Here is a 19,259-nt window from a genome sequence, read left to right as displayed (position 1 = left end):
CTTAAACGGACACTCCTATTGGGTGGACAAAAGTTTGGTGTGGGTCCGGCCAAAGGAGTTTTCACTGTATATACAAAATAAACATTAAGAAACATAGACAAGACGAAGACTGCACTGAGAGGCAATCGGCAGAGCTTTACAGTCACGCTCTATTGGCTCCGTGCGAATCTGATTTTTATACTCGTTCATATGTGGTTGTACAGCCTACGTACATGCCAAGAATTTATCAGTGTATGTATTATATAGACACAAATGAAACATTATGAAATATGAATAAGAATCTAATATTAGTTGAAAAGTTCGCCATAAATATATATTTATATATTTAATAGGGATTTAATGCATGCAAATAGATTTGGTTGCTTTTGAATGCTATATCTAATTTATCTGGATTATTGTAATTGTATTTGCTTTTATTATAGACAAGAAGTGCAGGAACTGATCTTTTGTTATCCGTTGTTTGAGTTATATTATATCCGAACTACTATTCCGTTGTATTGTCCCGAGTCCCGGTAGAGGCACGTGCACGTTGCGTATGCCATAAGGTCGCTCTTTGAATATCAAATAATCAAAGACATACATTTGATAGTACTCCGTATAGTGAATAGAAATAGCATAACTGGAACAACAGTCAATGCCCTGAAACTATAAAGAAATAAATAAATATTAGCCTATATACTATACAATAAAACATAGTTTCATCAGACACTGTAAATGGATCTTTGGTAATGGTTTGGCGATATCACGTGATATTGAAATTCAAGTTAATTTAAAACACCTATTGTATTGTAATACGCGACTACTCTTAAACTTTTTTCTGAAGGCGACTTTTTTCGAAGCAACTTACACATTTTCGAATTCAAACACATGATTCTAGATAACAAGATTCTAGCAGTTATTGGAAATCCTAAGAATAGCTTTATAAACGAAAATAGCTGTATCTAACGTTGGTATTTTATAATATTTCTGTAGAATATGCATAACTGGTACCTCGGGGAAATAGTTCATAAAGTCCCAAATCCAAAATTCCTTGTTTCGATTTGCGGTTATGAGAAAATTCTCGATTTGAAGTGGAAAAAAGCGTAGCCTGCCTTGCGTGTCACGCGAATCGCCAGCAGTGACATTACAATAACTTAGACAGGATCCCATTCCATAATCCTCAGATGGGTACGAACTAGTACAGTTAGAAGAGGAAAGTCCCCACAAGGCAAAGCGACGTAAGGCCTCTCGACTGAGCACATATCCAGCGCCGCCAGACATATAGCCCTGTTTCAAATATCGGTTGAAATTGCAACCAAAATAAATGGGTGCGTCCGGCCGATAGTTATGGAGCATATAGCGCATGTTGCTTATAATCGCAAAGGTGTCGTCGTCGGCCTTGTAAAACCAATCCGCTTCATGCCAATGGTGTTCGTAGACATATTTGAAAGCCGCCTTTGTCTTGCTCCAGAGAATGTCATAGCCCTCGGTGACATTAAGAGCTATTGTCTGATTCGAATAGATACGTTGGGTTCGACTGCTAAAGAACAGCAGCTTATTGCAGTGACGGGCCCATGTGTTCCTTATGGCTTTCACAACTTTGCCGTACTGCAGGGGAAATGTAAGCACCAGGCAAAATATGCGCACCTTCCCGTAAAGCTGCTTTCCGAGAAAATTATTCGACGGCAGGGCCTTTACGTGAAACTCTGCCGATGTCGGAAGCGCCGGCTGGTAGTTGACATATCCATAGACCCGCAAATGGTAAAGAAAAAAGTCCAAAACATGCACCTGATTAGCACGCACATAAGGCAAAATGACTGGATAGGACTCAACAGTATGATTGAAACCCTAAAAAGAAGGTCAAATAAATACTGGTTGTACTACAAGTATACTATGTGTACCCCAAATAACCTCAAGTTTCTTGCCCCTTGCAATAAATCTCAATTTATTTACTTTAACCTTTTTTCTTATTGAGAAGAAGAAGGCCCGTACCTAGCTGGTCATAAAGATAGGGCTTACTTGCTCTTCCACTTTTTTTAAACGATATTACATGCCTTGATTTTTTTAAAACTATACACAGAATTGTTATACAGAAAGCTCACACATTTTTTAATTATAGAGCGCTTTTTGAGCGTCCAATAAACAATTGGCAACGAAGATACTCAACAGCTGTAGTCCATCCTTTCCGCTGACTTTTTAGGATCAACAAAATCTAAAATAAAAACAAGTGTCTGTCTACGAAATCTGGTGTCTCTAGGTCTTGCAGTCTATGAGCTCCAGGTGTTCATACAGACAGACAGACAGGGCTAGATCGACTCGTCTTCTCATACTGATCAAGAATATATGTACTTTGTAGGGTCTGCACCTTTTAGGTAAAGAGCATAATTATTCGAATAGATATCCCATATAAGACCGTAAATAGTTAAGGAGACTGTCATCAACATTTAGGAAGAATGGATTTTATAATTGAAAGATGTATTTCCAGTTTGTGGAGCCTTCTCATTCGGTGTCGTTTGAATGGAATGTTTATGTTCTTATGTTCTGCTAACTCACCTGATACACAGCTTTATATATATATGGCCACCGCCAAAAGTATTTTCTTAATGTAAAGGGGATTATTACAGCAGGCGCTTCAAACGGCCAAAATTTCTGACTGACACGCACTTCAATGCCAGATAGTTCCAAACAATCCATTACGAAAGCGATATCCATGCAAATCTGGGTCTGCACTAGCGCTTTTAGGGCACCATGACTAAGAAGCAAGTCCCTGCTTTTGTGCAATCCTACATGCGCGTACGGATAGGGCGCATGCTCAGCGTGAAAGCAAAGGGGCTTCGTTGGCGCGAGTCCTGCCACCATGTAGCGCAAGTTTTCGACAATCACATAACTGTCGACGTGCACGTGCAGCAGCCAGTGGAGGGAGTGCGAGTGCCGCTCATAGATTTTTAAATAGGTGCGGAGCTCGTAGCCATCTTTCCCCGTCTTTTCGATGTGCAAATGGTTGCAGCGTCCGCCCCATGATCTTGCAATATGCGACGCCTTAAGCTCCTCGTAATGGTTCCGCACCAGCAGCAAGCAGTGCACCTCCACCTTTTCCCGGAGCTCCTCTGCCACACTCTTGTCATCTTGCTCGATGCGTGTGCCCACGACATAGCTCTTTACGCTCTCCTTGTAAGGCGGCATCAGATATTCCTTGAGATCAGAGCCTTCCCTGCAGACGAGGAAGAGAAGCTCCATGGAGGCAAATAAGAAAACTGAGATGATGAGCAGCGTGCATAAAGTGCGCCATGGACTTGTCGATGGATCTGATCTGGTTCTTGCAATTGTTCTGAAATTGCGATGGAACGTAATGCGCCTTAAACAACGCCTTAACATAATAAAAATTGGCGATCCAATTTTTGATAAGCTTTCACCGAATCAACAGTAGAGATGAGGGAACAGATTTGCACCTGCGATTCGTCAGGAGTACTTAAATGTCACAAATCACAACAGTGACAAAAATTTCACAGAGCACAGCTTTAAAATCAGAACCTAATCAATACATATATCGATTTGTGTTGTCATGTCTTTTTAGAATAATATCATCTGTATGGTGTCGGAGATGCTTCCTTCTGCCCTTTGCTCAAGCCTAATTTACTCCTTGCGAACCAATCACAGGCAATCACAGATATTTGTCCCCCAGTCACAGTTGTCTCATTGGCATCAAAATCACACCAAAATCTTAATCAATGTTAGGGATGTAAAAAAGCACCGATGTATCTAGCATTAACGATTTTTTTACACGATGCATGTTTTCTTTTTGCTTGCGATGCATCGTCGATCGATCGATGTTTTTCCAAACATTGCACTATGGTTTTTTTACCCGTTTTTTTTTTTTGGCAGAAAGTCCAAAAAAATTTTTGTCTAAATATGAAAACTTTTTATTTTATTATAAATTGTGTAATTAAGCGAAAATTAAATTAATTCCTGTTGATATGGCAACACCGTTTTCTTGGCGCGCAGTCAAAGTTACCTGATTGTGTGAAACATGTGTTTGTGCTTTTCGCGACAATTTTTGGTAAAATTTCAGAGCTTGCAGAATTAAAAAAACAACCAACAAAAGTTAAGTTATATAATGAAAAACGTTAATCAAGGTATGTAAAATTATAATCCAAAACTGTTTTAAAGCGATGAAGTGTGTTCGTGTAATAGTTGTTGCTCATGTGTTTTTTTTTTTAAATTAACCTTTATAAGTTGCGCTGTGTTTCGTGGAATAGTACTTTTGACTGGTAAAGAGTTGCAAATTTGCACGTTTTCTGTAAAACTGCGTTTGTAGCAGCAACAAACACTCAGAACACACATTTAAGCAAAAAATATTGCAAAAAATTAACGTAAGCATCGTAGATGAATACAATACTACAAGTACTTGTATGTTAATATCGAAAAAAGTAAAACCCTTTTCCAATTATATTAAAAAGCACATGCCAAGATGTCATCAAAGCAATTCAAAAAAAAAAAAAAAAAAACAAGTAAAAAAGCTAAAGTCGGGTGTCCCGACTTTGAAATACTCTGTACAAATGTTTACAATAATTATAGAAAAAAAAAAAATAAGAAAATTTAAAAAAATTTGATCTATTTTACCTTTCTCGGTATTCGAACTCACGTAAAGGGTATATAATTGCATATTTACATAGCAATTGCGTCTATGTGAGTGTATGTATGTTTATGCGCGTCTATTTGTGTCTGTGTAAGCATTTTCGCAGTCAACTAAACAGCAACATCAACAACAGCCGCGGGCAGCGCTTGAGCAGCGCTGCAACAGCAAATATATTTATGGCTATGACTTCTTGTTAAATCGGTCTATCATAGTGAAACTTGGCATATGGACACATAATAACTAACTGTGGGTATTTCCAAAATTTTAGTTCGAAATTCCAAGAATTACGGGAGTTAGAGAAAATCGCATTGCGGGGGAGAGGGGGGAGGGAGGGAAATTCCAAAATATACATTTTCTGCGTATTCACACAAGGCATCTTGGGCCAAAATTTGGTGTGCCTAGGTCTTATAGTCTCCGAGATATAAGCGATTATACGAATGGAAAATCGGGAAAACCCCCATAGGGGGAAAGTGGGGGGGGAAAATCAAAAAAATAAAACAAACTCGTATAGAAAACACACATAACGCATCTTCGTGCAATTTGGTGTCTCTAGCTCTTATAGTTTCTGAGATCTAGGTGATCATACGGACGGACAGACAGACAGACAGGGCTAAATCGATTCGTCTTGTCATGCTGATCAAGAATATATATACTTTGTGGGGTCTACCACGCCTCCTTCTGCCTGTTACATTTTTCAGCTCGCGCAAACCTAATATACTCTTGTACCTTTCATGTACAGAGTATAAAAATGGGGCAGAAAAATACAGCGATCCATTTGAGGCAAAAGAAGAGTAATTCTTCACAGGTTAAACCCAATATCCAAAATTTCTAGTGCAAAAGTTCTAAGAATGTTTAGATATTTTTGGTTTTGGTTGTTTGCTCTAGGCTCAGCATTTTATCATTTCAACGTTTTCTTGTCGGTATTTTTATGCACTCTAGGGAAGTATATCTATCTGTCTTTAATTCAATTTAATTAAGTTGCTATTTATATTATGTTTTCAACCGATCCTATAGTTACTCTTGCCGTTATTTTAGTTTCCTTCTACGATGTCGGACTCCAATTGATAGCTTCGTCGTTCAAGTAGTATTCCGCTGGTGTAAGTAATGAATCGGCAACACGTTTTAGTATCTCTTATCTAAAGTGTGAGGGTATACTAACTTATGAGGCGTGGCGTATATACTCGTGTATTCTTGATCACTGCAATGAGATGAGTCGACGTGTCCATCCTGCCATCTGTATGAGTGTAGGAGGACAACCTGACTTTGTAGTCCTTGATGTAGTGTCTGCCTTAGCTTTGCCAGCAGCTCTTGTAACAGATGTAAGAAAGGCGCGTACAACTGTATAACATATTATTTGAAATGTATTAGTTTTGTTTAAAAAAAAAAAATAAAAATAAATAAATTAATGAAACGAAGTTGAAAACATTTTTCTGTTCAAATGGGTACAGGTTCGTAGTTTGTGACAAACAAGTAGTGCAACAATCGAATCATGTCGAGCTAGTTCAAATGCATTGTTGTAGTGAAAGGACAAGCCGTGAAAGCAGTTCAAGCCAACGCGACACGACTCGACATGGAACGGACGGGAACGGAACGGAACGGAGAAACACCTCATATCCAGTAGGTGGGCAGCAACAAGCGCTCGGCTACCCACGCAACAAGGTAATCAAATGCAATTGAAAAACCAGCGCAAAACTTTGCCCTTGCTCTGAGTAGTCCACGGATTGCGCTGTCGATGCTTCGACTGCATTGCTGACTGCTGGCTGCAGGCCGCTCACTGCTCGCTGCCCGTTGCTATTGCTACGAATTTAATCAAAAGTTACAATTCCAATTGTCCGCAAGCGGGTCACTCGTGTTGCGTATTAAAAAAGTTGCGCTGCTGCTGCTGCTGCTGCTGATGCATTTTGGACCGGCGCTTGGTCCAGTTTAAGGAGCTGGCGGTTGTGGTAAGTGCAGTTCGAGGTGGGCTGGGAGTGGAGTTTAGTGGAGTGGAGTGGAGGTGTGCTGTTCAAGTAGCTCCTATTTGGGCCAAAGACTTGAACTATGCAGCATTTAAATGTGCTACTTAAATTACAGATGGTGTCAGTAATTGCCATTGACTGTCGCTTACTACTTATGTACTTGTATATGGCACCCAAGCACCATACCCCTCAAGCACTTAAACGCGATCACTTTTAATACCGAATTCTTCTTAAACGCTTCCCCTCGTATTACAATTGCGATTCAACTGATTTTTCTGGTTATTCTATTCTTTATTTTTATGTATATGTATTCAACACAACATTTGTGTCTCTAAATTTGTTTAGCTATAACAGAATACCACACTCTGCTTATGGAATTCTGATTAATGCGCATTCGATTTAAATTTTGCATGAACTCTATTTATTTTGACATTTATTTACATTTCCATCGAGCGAATCGATTGTGTAATAACCAGAACGAAATGCTAAAGTCGAAGTGGCCCGGCCCTTAAATACCCTATACCCATTGCTATGAAACCAAATGCTATTCAAATATTACTTTAAAATTAAATGTTTTTAAAATTATTTATTAATAGACAAGGCACAGAGCTTAGGCAGAGATTTCATTAATGTGTATAACAGTTAGGAAATATAACAAATAGCGAACGAGTTAATGAGAAACATTAGAAAACGGAACAAACTTTTCCTTTCTCGGACTTAGTAGGACCTGGCTGCCAAGTTTGGTTATTTTAGCTCTTGTGCTTCCTGTTATCCTTGGCTAGATCTACTCGTCGTTTTATACTGATCAAGAATATATATTCTACTACTCACCTCCTTCTGTGTGTTACATGCATTCGCACTAAACTAGTATACCCTTTTACCCCTTGAGTACAGGGTATCCAAATGATCGAAATATGCTGTTTAAAAACTCCTACAAGCAGGAAATGAATTTTTTATGTAATCCACAACCAATTTGAACTTCGAAAAAATAGGTTAAGATTTTGATATTTAACCGGAGGTTACGTTTCTGACACCCACACATCCGTCCGTCTGTATGAACACTTGCAACACGGAAACGGCTGAGGCCACATTTACCATACTTGGTATGTAGACTCTCCGAGATATTAGGTATTTTATTAAATCAATTAAGAGTTTTTAAGCAAGGGAATTTAATTGAATTTCCTTAATACGCTTTGAAGGTTCTTGGGCAACTGATTCTTTACCGAACTAGTTGAAAAAATCAAGTTTTTATTCGGTACCCAGTGTACACGTGTACACATTTAATTGACACATTTTGAACTGCAGACCTAGAAAATAGAGCCCGCGTCCGCAAATGCCATCCTGTCTCCCCACCTGTCTCCGGAAGCTTCTGCCAGTTACTTGTTTTGTGTGCTGCTGTTGACAGAGTTTTGGTTTTTTGGGTTTACCGCTTGATTGGGCGACCACACGCAAAACCGATTTGCCGTGTAGCTGGCCCAAGCTCTTGTGTTTAAAGTGCATGTGGGTGCGGGTTTGCTACGTAGTTGTGTGTGTGTGTGTGTGTGTTTGAATTTGTGTGTGCTCAAACAATTGTTAAGTTTTTGGGAAAGTTTGAAGCGCTTAGACAAACATTTCGTTAAAATTTTCGAGCAGTTTCGTTTCTCCTTTTGCTCGCTATACTCCTCGCTGTACTCCTCATTCGTTTCGTTTTTCTCTTACGAGTACATATGTACGTGTATATGTATGTACTAGATGTTTTGTGTTTTCTGCCATTCAACAATGAATTCTTCTAGCTACTACTAAATTTCCGGCACACACACAAAAACACAAAACAACAAAAATACACTTGCATATACGTTTCGTTTCGTTCGGCTCGGCTCTCAACGCTATTTTCCGCAGCTCCTATCAGTTCTTTATACTTTACTATATTCTCGGTAAGAGCCTAAAAATGGACTTCTTGACATGCGATAAGAAAACTAAGCCAGAGCCAATGCCAATGCCATTGCCAGCGACAAGCACAACGGCCAATGAGCGTAAAGCGCTTGTGGATCTTCACAAATCAGGTAAGTCGATGGGCCAGAACTATATAGTATTAAAGAGGAAACAAACTTTTCAAAGGTAGTAATTAATTATTGTTACCCACGAGATAAACTGGAGTTTATTTCTAAGCCAAAATCTGAAAGAACACCCAATTGTAATGATAATAAAAAAACATAAATAATGATGCTATAAATAAATAATAATACAAATCAGTGAGGTGTCACTGCACCTCACTTCAGTAGATTGTGTCTGGGAATATGCCTTTTTGTTTCAATATACACGTACACCCCATCCAAAATAAAAGAAACACGCTCCTATGAGTATATGGAGATACAGAAAATATTATCCGTTAAATACGTGATTTCGCGTGTCTCCCTATTTACTCATCGGCGGCCGTTATTGCATAGTTTTCTGATTTGCCGGGAACTCCAAATATGGTGTCTTTCCTCTAAAGTCTCTCCTCTGTTTTCTGGTGCCGGCCAGCTCTTTTTGGCGAAAGTGAACCAGATATGGAAGATGCCATGTCTGTTGATACCCTGGAGTATGAAATGGAGTCTACCATATGTTCTAGCGGTCTTTGCGAGCTACCCACACGCAATACCAGCTTGACAACAGTGTGCAGCTCGTTTCCTCTGACAGCACGCATTGAGAGTCGCCACAACTGGACGCTGGACACCGTGGAGAGCGATTCGCAGCAGGAGCAACCAAGACAGCCGCAGGAGCACAGCAAAGGACTCAGTCTACCGCCGAACGTGAGTTTGCCAGTGCCAGGCTTATATTAGTTAGATGCCAGTTTAGTTGGTTTTATATGTTGTCAGTCAGCAGGAATCTGCTGTCGCGTGTGGAACCCTTAGCCTGCTGGAATCGCACGAGGCTGGCGAGTTCGATGTGGAGGCACAGATCGAACCAACAATATTAAACACCAATGGTGCATCCAAGGCCAGCTGGTGCTAGGGCCAATATAACGTTTGAAACAGACACACACATGGACAGCAGTGGAGTATCGAGCATATACGCTTTTGCATTTGGCAGCGAGAATTCGACAGACTGGCTGGATTAAATGTCTTTGCAAAACCCCAAAGAACTTACGTTACAGCACAGGATTTCTGAAATAACTCTGATAAAAATTCGAATATGTATAGCTTTAAATATAACACTTTTCAGAATATTGAGTAGATCTTTAAATATATGTATTTATCGTTATTATACGAACTATTAGCACAAAGACCCATTCCGATGTACATCCATAATTTCCATTATTTAGTCTCATTTTCCTTAGCCCGAGAAATGGCGGAGCATTGAAAAGATATCTGTCTGTCCGTCCGTCCGTATGAGCCAACTTTGGCAATTCCAGCTCTTGTAACTTCTGATGTCCTTACGTTCATCTGTACGGACAGACAGACGGACATGGCTATATCGACTCGCCCTGTCATTCTGATCAATAATATATATACCTGTACACTTTTACTCTGTACATTTTATGTCCCAGCTCTCGAACCATACCAAAGTAGTTTGGAAATGAACTCTTTAGAAACTTTAGAGTGTCGGAAGAGAATTATCATATAGTAAATAAACTTATAATTGTAAGCACAAATACTGAGCCAACAAGGACGGGTAAGAGCTGCTAGTAGGGTATAAATGTTCTTGCATTTCATAACTGACCTATTACTATTAGTTAAGTACTACTAAGAATTCATTTATTTTGTTTTATAGGAATTGTGTGTCTTAAAAAAACACCCACATACACAAATCACAATTAAATCAAATCACCATCTCGAAAGCAAAGTTTCGAAGCAGTTGTCGATAGACAGTATAAATAATTTCGATAACTTTCAGCATCGAAAGCGTCGCTGCCTGCGCTAAATCGGTGTAATTGCAAGAAGAAGAAACTCATGTACTGCCTTACTTTAGCAAACAATGTCATTTTAGTTTGAAACGTCGCCTTAGAACGACGTAAATTATTCTTATTTTATAATGTTTCTTTTTAATTATTCTTCCAGTCTAATTGTTTTTGGTTTTACTTTTTTTTCGATTTGATAATTTGTTGCGGCTTTTCATTCTTCTGTATGTACGTGAATATTTTTCATTTTTAACAATGTGCATAATTTTATTCAAAACTTTTTTCATTAATTTATTTTCCAAAACTGCTTATATAATACGAGCTCTCGTCACAATTAATAATAGTAATTTGAACAACGTGGTTATTTTTGGACATTTCTTTTTTTTTTTGGTGATGATTGCCCAAACATATTTATACTTTTTAAAAAGGTCATTGCAACAACAACAACAGCTGCGGGCAGAGTTTGGCCTGAGGTGATATATGTGGCTATAACTTCATACATACATACATCACTAACTAGGCAGATTTTCCGAATTTCAATGAAAAATTCCAAGAAATACGGGAGTTATGGAAAAGCAGTGATCATGTGGGAGAGGGGGGAGAAAGGGAAATTTCAAGACACACATTTTCTGCGTATTCACATAAGGCCTCTTGTACTAAAATTTGGTGTCCCTAGGTGATATGGTCTTCGAGATATAGGTAATTATATGAACAGAAAATTTGAGAATACTCCCATAGGGTGGAAGACGGGGGAAAATAAAAAAAATATAACAAAATTGCACAGCGTAGACAAATAAGGCATCTTTGTGCAAAACAGACAGACAGACAGACAGACAGACAGAGCTAGATCGACTCGTCTTGTCATGCTGATCAAGAATATATATACTTTGTGGGGTCTGCCACGCCTCCTTCTGCCTGTTACATTTTTCATGTACAGAGTATAGAAATGGTGCACGAACTAAACACAACTCCAGAATCTATTGGAATGCCGGTATCAGCTGCATGTCTGTCTTCCACACTCCCCCACTTCTTCTTCAATAGTTGGCCGAATAAAGCCTTGACTCAAGCGGTGCAACTTGTAGAGCCATACTTTCCGCCAGAATTTCCATAAAGTTGAATTTGTGTCAAACTTCGTTCAGCTTCAACTGGTCGGCCACCATTGTCTGTAGGGGCGTATTGGGAGACGTGGCAGTTGAGAAGGCTTGGTAGGTACTTGTAAAATCAATATGAAAACTATTTCAGTTCAGCAGCATGCCGTACAGTTTGTTTTATACCCTGTATGTGATGGGAAAATAAAGGTTATAATCGGTTGGGCAAAGTAAATGTAACACGCAGGAAAAAGAGAATATAGAGACAAATCGATCTGAACGAACTTCTGCATTTCGGAAACAAACGAGCTCTTCCATATTTTTGAAATTTCATTCAAACCAAATCATTCTCAGTTTAGGTTTTTAGTAAACATTCAAGCTCCAGTGACAGTTTCGATCTCTTCTATTGGCTTCTGCTTTTTTGGGCAATGATTTGGGCAAAGTATAAGGAACAAATAGAAAGACGCATCTGCGACTCCATAACCAGTACATAGAGACAAATTGAACTGTTAATTCAGATGCATTTCGGAAAGGAAAAAACTCACCCGTATTTGAAATGTTATTCAAATCGGTTTATCCTAAGTTGAGGTTTTTAGTGAACATTTAAGCTGCATCGGCAGTTTCGTTCCCTTCTGAAGCCAAACTGCTTTTTAGGGTCCAGGGTATTTCGCTGTCGGGCTTGCTCGACTGTAAAATTTGCTCTTCTTTTTTGTGTTGTTGCTACTATTATTATTATTTTTACTATTATTGTCATAATGGGCCGCTTTTATGCGCGGGCGCTGCTGTAATTTCATAGAAAATATGTATAAAAGTTTGCCATAAAAACAATTTGTTACTGCAGATACGCTCACTTCCATTGTATTTGTATTTACGCAACGATCAAAATAAACAAAAAACGCATTAATATACGTACACACTCACACATACACACATACTGCACGCTCGTCTATGTGTGTGTGTGCTTAAACTCGTAACTTTGCCCTTCCTTGCATTTGCAAATATTTGTCTGTATATTTGTATGGGAATTCAAATGCAAGCGCAAAGAGGAAACAAAAGAGATATTACAACACATCTTGCAAATAAATATATTTAAACAAATGTTTGAGTTTCTGAACCTAAGGACACGCGTTGAAGCCAGAGCGTATGCTTGATTTTAATAAAACAGTACTTATATACATATGTATGCCATCAATTTTAAATTATGGTCTGTACGCGTGGCACATTAGTTTTGTGCCGAGAAGGAAGAACGAAACATCTCCGAGTCTACAAGTATATTCATAATCGGCATGACAAAATAGAAGGTATTATTATATAGCTCTACGTATGCATACAAATGTAATTTCTATGTGTATGTGAGAAATTACATGTATGGCAATATTTTATTTAGTTTATTCATTAAAGAGAAGGCTTACAATTAATTCTTAACCTACTCAAAATTTGGATCAGATCAGCTTTCAGCTCGCCTATGTATTCATATTGATTGTACGGCTATGTTGCCTGTTGTTGGTGATTTTACAACTGTTTCTGGTATTATGTTCATTTGGAATCTGTAAGGTGTCAGGTTGCAGGATTTTCATGTTGAAGGATCGCATTGCTGTCGTATTGCATTTAGGCCAATAACTTTCTAATAATGGAGGCATCCGAATTGACTTTTAACATTAGTAAATAGGTTTGAAGAGTATCAATTTGCACTGGAAGTTTTAGATCACAACTTCAAAGAGTACAGGAGCTGCACAAAGTTCAGTGAGTGAGGGGTTCATTGAAAATAAAATGCACCGTTTGTATGAAAAATCTTCCAGCTTAGTTTTTATATTCTAAGAATAAATATATAACAAACTCTATTTACCGTATTTTGTAATTTGGGAGAGCTTCCATTTATGGTATTTTGCAATTTATAGGGGGTTCTCTTGGACGTATATAGTATTGGACCATGAAACGATAAGATGTGAGAAGGTAAAATATGGACTTAAGTTTCCTTCCCTTTTGCAAACTAAATTTGTCTTTTTATTTAGGGACTCAATAGTTGACCTATAAATTATTCTTGATTTTTATTACTTATTGTTTCTGTGTGCCGTTTACAGTTTTAGTGTTTGGCGATTTCCCATTCTAATAATCCTGTGTATTTAGAAGAATTCTGAGAATTCACTGCATTTACCGTTAAACTCATGCTGTAAATGTACAAAATTCTTGCGATCTACAAAAGCAAGGGAAAGCGTAAATGATCTAACATCATAATGTTGAATTGAAATCGCCAAAGGGCCTTGAATTGCCAAATTAAATGGGTGGCTCCAGTAAATGAATATGTGGTTCCTGTGATAGTTCTATACATACTGTACACTTACAAGATTTCCAGAAGAGAGATAATGTGCAGCGTTATCTTTAAAGCTGAAAGACTAATTCGCAAGGAAGCAGGCAGACGCATCTGGGCTTATCGGCTCCTATTCAAAGCCCATCTACAACGAACATTTGTTAAATGCTGTAACTCAAAATACTAGTCTTCAATAAACGTGTTCTACATACAAGTAATGTACTAATTAAACATATGTTCGCTTTTAAGAGGCATTATTCAAAAATATTAGCTGCTGATTTGTGATTGTGTTTATTATTCCTATTTACTCGATAGTTGAGCTCCGCATTTTTCGAATCAATGTATGCTTTATTATTTAAAAATAATTTTATATAGGTTCGTTGCTGTGTCAGCTCACTACTATTTAACGTTGACCTTGGAACATAAACATTGTAACTAAGTGTTTAATCTTTGCGGACAATTCTTTACAAACAATTTTATATATAGTATACATATGTATTAACTTGCAACTGTCTGTTGGTTTCGCTAAAAAATTTGGAGTTACGCACGACAATGACTTAGAGTGGTGGGGGGTAGTACCAACAACAACAACAACAACAAAAACTACTACTTCTACACCAACAGAAACAACAACAACAACAACAACAAAAGCTACAACGCCAAACTCAAACACAACAAAAACTGCCTGACAGATGGCCGACTAGATGGATGGCTGGCAGACTCGCTGGACGCTTATTGTTAGATGGATGGATGGATGATGTGTAGCTGCAGTTGTTGCAACCTACAGTCACACTCCCACACTCACACTCACATAAATGATGGGCAAGGGCACGAGCAGGGCCACGGGGCATGGACACGGCCCGATAGAGTTGATGATTTGTGGCGCAAAATGCGAAACTGACAGCGCGCTTCCGCTTAAAGGAAATTGAAATCCTTCTTTGCACAAAATTGTTGACATGTTTGCACATACATACATATGTATGTACATACGTATGTACCTACACGTGCATCTACAGCAGATATCGCTTAAGTAAAAATCGATGTGCTCATCCATATCTGTGAATGTCGAATGCACGGCTAGTTTCCTTTAGCCTGACTTCAAATTAGGCGCTTCTTTGGAAAACTATAAGTGTATTCAAGGGTTTTTTTTTTGGTACACATCAGTAACTGTCCGTTCACTCATTAACTGTAAAAACACAATTTATGTCTAATTAAGTAGATAATGTCTTATAACCTGAACTCTTTACGGTCAGCTAATAATAGAAACAGACAAGTTTATGGGCCAATTTTGTTGTTAATAAATGAAATTAAATGAAAATAAGTGCCAAAATATTTAAATTACCACTCTGGGAGGCTTTGCCTTTAGAAATGGGGGCAGAAGTTGACTAAATTGCCCTTGAGAGCAAGAATAGCAATTTTTCTGGCTGTTCCGATCGAAAAGAACAGGATATTTGGTAGCCACAGTTATAACCTTTTTTAAAAAAAGAATGAAAGGATGTATGTATATTCCCTATAGACTCCGAAATCGCTCAACCGATGTTCATCAAATTTTGTGACCATATTCAAAATAGTCTCGTGGCCGATCCTGTGAAGTTTCGTGGCGATTAGATAAACAGAATTTTTTTCGATTTTGCTCCATTTTTTCAAGAATTTTGTTCGAAATTTTTAAAATTAACTAAGTTCTCTGTGTTTTTTCTACATTGAAAGCTATAGTTGTCGATGAATAAATAAAATGGAGTGCCAGGGGCTTAAGACAGTCGAAGAACCAGTAACTGATTTAGTCACTGAAAAGACAGATCTCTTCCGCACTTTCCTACTAAGTACTTAGTCGAAGGCTGTTAAAAAAAATTTTCCAAATTTTACGATTACAATTAAAAGTAGTCTTTTCTCTGCGTTTCTCATACCAAAAAAGTATATTTAATTAAATTAAAGTGGAACTAATCGAAGCCATATAATACGAAGAAGCTGTTCGAAAAGATGTGACGTTGGAAAGCTTAAAAAGCACTACGATTCAGTGGGTTAGCAACGCAAGCCGGATACGCCAGTAGAATTATATGTAATCATTTAATAATATTTGCGTTTGGTGTATCGCATTTATTTCAAAACAGACCTCGACTGTAGCGAGCTTCCACCGTGGACAGGCTGCTGTAGCTGGACTGACTCATGGAAACTGCTATTTTTTTTTTTTGTTTCGTTAATTTTTAGCACTCGCTCGAATGACCATGGCCTGCTGCAGAGCTGGGGTGTTGGGGCTTTGGGGGGGTTTGTCAGTGCAAAATGCGAAACTGGGCTCGCTGTTGTCTACCTAACGTTGTTGCTGTTTCCGGAGGACATATGCCGATTATTTGCCTGTGCTGTCATTCATTAGCTGCCATATGTTTGGGCCGCAGCTGCCTGCAAAAACAGCAACAACTTGCAACAACTTGCAACAACACCTGACCAACTACAACATTTTGCACATTGAGTTCAAGTGCATGATTATGTGAACGTTAGGATGCGAGCACGTACCGAATGGTGTGTCTGTGCACGTGTGTGTGTGTGTGTGTGTGTGTGTTTGTGTATGTGTGTGACAACCACAAATGTGCGTACAAGTTGGTCGGCGAGATGAAAAACAAACGATGCGAAAAAAGGTATTTGCAATGACATTTTAAGCTTGGTCCAATATGTTATTGGTGGCCGGCTAGGCGCGAACCAGCAAGTCCATATATAGTGCATATGTATGCACAAGTACATACATACATATGTATATGTATACATACAAATGTCGGATGCTGAATGCTGGTATGGTGCGCTGCGACGCCGAATGCAGGTCATCTAATTGGTTGCATTGCACGCTAGACAGGATATGGCAATCAACGAATGTCCAGCGGCTTATGTGTCATCGTTGTGTCTCCACATTGCAATGCAGGCCTGGCTCTACAACAGAGAGCTAGAGAGAGAGAGAGAGAGAGAGACTTTATAGGTGTGTGTGTGTGTGTGTGTGCTAACACGCTCGACTGCATTTGTATTTTGACAGTTGCAAAAGCATAAAAGCAGCCCGGACAGCAACAGACACACACACACACACACACACACACACACACACACACAGATATACAAATACATATGCAGCTGAAGCATCGACTAAAATCGCTCGTCTTTCCATCTAAAGCCATCCCCAACTCCATTTCTATATTTACCCCAAAACATTCGAGTATCTGTCCGTCTGTCCGCCCGTTCGACCGTCTGTCCGCCTGGCTCCCTGTAACTAAACATTTTCGTTGTGCATGTCCCGACAAGCTAAGCCCTTTGCCATTTGCCGCACCAAAGCTAGCTACCAGGCTACCAGGCTACGGCTTCGACTACGGCTACTTGTTCTAAAATGTTCAAAACAATACACACAAATCGAGCAAAAATTTGTGCCAGAAAAATGCCAGAGTTCAATTAGAATTTCTGCCTCTCCGATATTCCAGCAAAATCATCAACAACAGCAGACCACTCAAAACGCTTAAGCTCATCGGAATCAATAAAAAGAAAAATAAAAACAAGAAACTATTCGACTGCCAGGATTTTCCAAACACCCGACTTATGTATGCCCTATACCCGCCCTTTTAATTTAAAACATAAACAAACTTCTTGCTGTAAAAACAACCGCTACATGCCGAGCATGGCCACAGAAAATATAGAAACTTTAGAGATATATAACTTTGCAGATGGATTAATAGGCTCAAGTTCGGCAACCCTACCTCCTAAACTCTCCGATGGACTTCCGTTCATACATACGAATACAGGCAGACGAAGGAATAGACGGGAATACCTAGATGAATTGATGATCCAAAATAAACAAAGCACTTTTTGTTGTCAGAAAACAAAACGAATTGTGAATACCCTTTCACCCTTCGGATGAAGAGTATAAAAAGAATGAACAATAAAAATGAAACTCAAAATCATCTCAAAAATCAAACCCAAATCCAAAAAGTAAAATGTTTGGACAAAAATCCTTTTCCAACTATGCTCTGCATATAAATCGCGCAACAAAAATATGAATTCCAATGTCCAGCTCCCTACTGCCCCCCTCCTTTTCTTATTGGCATCCATTACATCTGCGTTCGATATTTTGCAGCAGCTCAACCATAGCTTTTTTGTGGCTATGCGACTTCTAACAAGCTCCCCACCTATCGAGCCATCTATCTGGCTATCTGAGGAATCGGATTGTTCTGGCATTGGGAGACCGACGACGGGTGTGGCCTTATGGCCATATGACCATTTGACCATTCTAATCCACTTTATTGAAAATAGCCCATTTAAATACTGCATTTAAGTGAGGGGCGTGGAGACAGAAGCGTCATGGTTGGGGGAAAAAATACGGGGGAAAATGTTACTCAAGCCAACACAAATTTCTTCAATAATAAATTAAAGTCATGCAAAAATACTCTTTCGAAATGGCATCTCAATTGTTTAAACAAATATCGGATCTTAGGGGTAGGTGTATCTTCAATGAATAACAGTTTACTTTTTTTATGTTTCCTTAGATTTATTTCATCATAGGTTTTTCGTAGTCCAAAACTAATGTTATGCTTGAGATAATTGTTCTGGACATTCCCAAGCACCGTTTATGTACCTCTAAGATTTTTAAATAACGATGTCTGAAAAATATTGAAATAATCTTCTTTTTATAAAGCTGTGTTTGTAAGAGAGGTCGTTGCAAACCAATTGTATTCCGAATAGATATATCTCTGGAACATATGAGACCGCCATAGTCGGTGGTCTTTATAACTAAAACCCAAACGCCAAAAGGGTTTTACGAAAGGGCATTTAGATCATTATTGTTCCGAATGACAAGACGAGTCGACCTAGACATGCCCCTCTATTTGTGAAATGCAAATCCAGGAAATTTGTTTTTTATGTTTATTTCCGGTTGTATTCAGTAACGTTTGTAAGTTCGATTTATTATGGCTGGTGTAGAATTTTTAAAGCATTTCCTTTACAGCTTGTTTACCCATTTGTCACATTTTATTTGAATACCACAATTCTAGAGAATACTGATGTTGTTTTTAAAATAGTTCAGCATATATAATATATTATAGTTTAATTATATTTAAAAATAAGTGAATATGAAATTATTATATTATATTAGTATATTATTATTATTATATTATTATTGAGTTATATAGTTTTACTGAAATCATTCTTGCAACATGAAACTATACATATAATATGTATATGTATACAAATAATACGTATAATTTGTGAGGTCTGTATGGTCGTTACATGCATTTGAAAACTATTATACGTTTTTACCCTTGCATTTATGTGCAACTATTATTTAAAGTTCTTTAAATCTTGACATGAAAATGTCCAAACTCTTAGAAGTAATTTCAGTCTTTTCCCTCTCCAGTTGGGCATATTCACATCAGTGTGATTAAACACTAGTGTTATTAAATGATTATTT

General features: G+C 38.3%; 2 protein-coding genes across 4 annotated transcripts; one reads left to right on the top strand and one right to left on the bottom strand.

The window, feature by feature from the left end:
* Positions 1-291: 291 nt before the first annotated feature.
* On the bottom strand, positions 292-3,216 carry LOC115627697 (glycoprotein-N-acetylgalactosamine 3-beta-galactosyltransferase 1-like). The gene is made up of 3 exons (XM_030523439.1): positions 2,644-3,216; positions 991-1,827; positions 292-645 (listed from the first exon to the last, which is right to left on the bottom strand). Exons 1-3 carry the CDS (start codon positions 3,214-3,216, stop codon positions 466-468), a joined length of 1,590 nt encoding a protein of 529 aa, XP_030379299.1. The 3' UTR covers positions 292-465.
* A 5,201-nt stretch (positions 3,217-8,417) lies between these two features.
* LOC115627623 lies at positions 8,418-9,777 on the top strand. Of its 3 annotated transcripts, none has more exons than XM_030523356.1 (3): positions 8,418-8,615; positions 9,076-9,344; positions 9,418-9,777. In XM_030523356.1, the coding sequence occupies exons 1-3, from the start codon at positions 8,501-8,503 to the stop codon at positions 9,544-9,546; spliced, it is 513 nt and encodes a 170-aa protein (XP_030379216.1). In that variant the 5' UTR covers positions 8,418-8,500; the 3' UTR covers positions 9,547-9,777. The 3 variants fall into 3 exon arrangements, with proteins under 3 accessions (XP_030379216.1, XP_030379217.1, XP_030379218.1); XM_030523357.1 differs by having other exon boundaries at positions 9,411-9,777; XM_030523358.1 differs by having other exon boundaries at positions 8,579-8,615; positions 9,047-9,344.
* The last annotated feature ends 9,482 nt before the right edge of the window (positions 9,778-19,259 follow it).

The sequence above is a fragment of the Scaptodrosophila lebanonensis genome, unplaced genomic scaffold (genome assembly GCF_003285725.1).
Source record: "Scaptodrosophila lebanonensis strain 11010-0011.00,11010-0021.00 unplaced genomic scaffold, SlebRS2 tig00000096-arrow-pilon, whole genome shotgun sequence".
Taxonomy (NCBI): Eukaryota; Metazoa; Arthropoda; class Insecta; order Diptera; family Drosophilidae; genus Scaptodrosophila; species Scaptodrosophila lebanonensis.
Note: the sequence above shows the minus strand (reverse complement) of the source record. Positions and strands in the feature narration are given on the sequence as shown.

Excerpts from the sequence above, each read along its gene's own strand:
- LOC115627697 (XM_030523439.1), bottom strand. The coding sequence starts at position 3,216 with ATGGAGCTTCTCTTCCTCGTCTGCAGGGAAGGCTCTGATCTCAAGGAA. Across the intron at positions 1,828-2,643 it reads TGGAACTATCTGGCATTGAA|GGTTTCAATCATACTGTTGA; the intron begins GTGCGTGTCAGT and ends CCTTCTTTTTAG. Across the intron at positions 646-990 it reads TTATGAACTATTTCCCCGAG|TTTCAGGGCATTGACTGTTG; the intron begins GTACCAGTTATG and ends ATTTCTTTATAG.
- LOC115627623 (XM_030523356.1), top strand. The coding sequence starts at position 8,501 with ATGGACTTCTTGACATGCGATAAGAAAACTAAGCCAGAGCCAATGCCA. Across the intron at positions 8,616-9,075 it reads TGTGGATCTTCACAAATCAG|CTCTTTTTGGCGAAAGTGAA; the intron begins GTAAGTCGATGG and ends GGTGCCGGCCAG. Across the intron at positions 9,345-9,417 it reads GACTCAGTCTACCGCCGAAC|GAATCTGCTGTCGCGTGTGG; the intron begins GTGAGTTTGCCA and ends GTCAGTCAGCAG.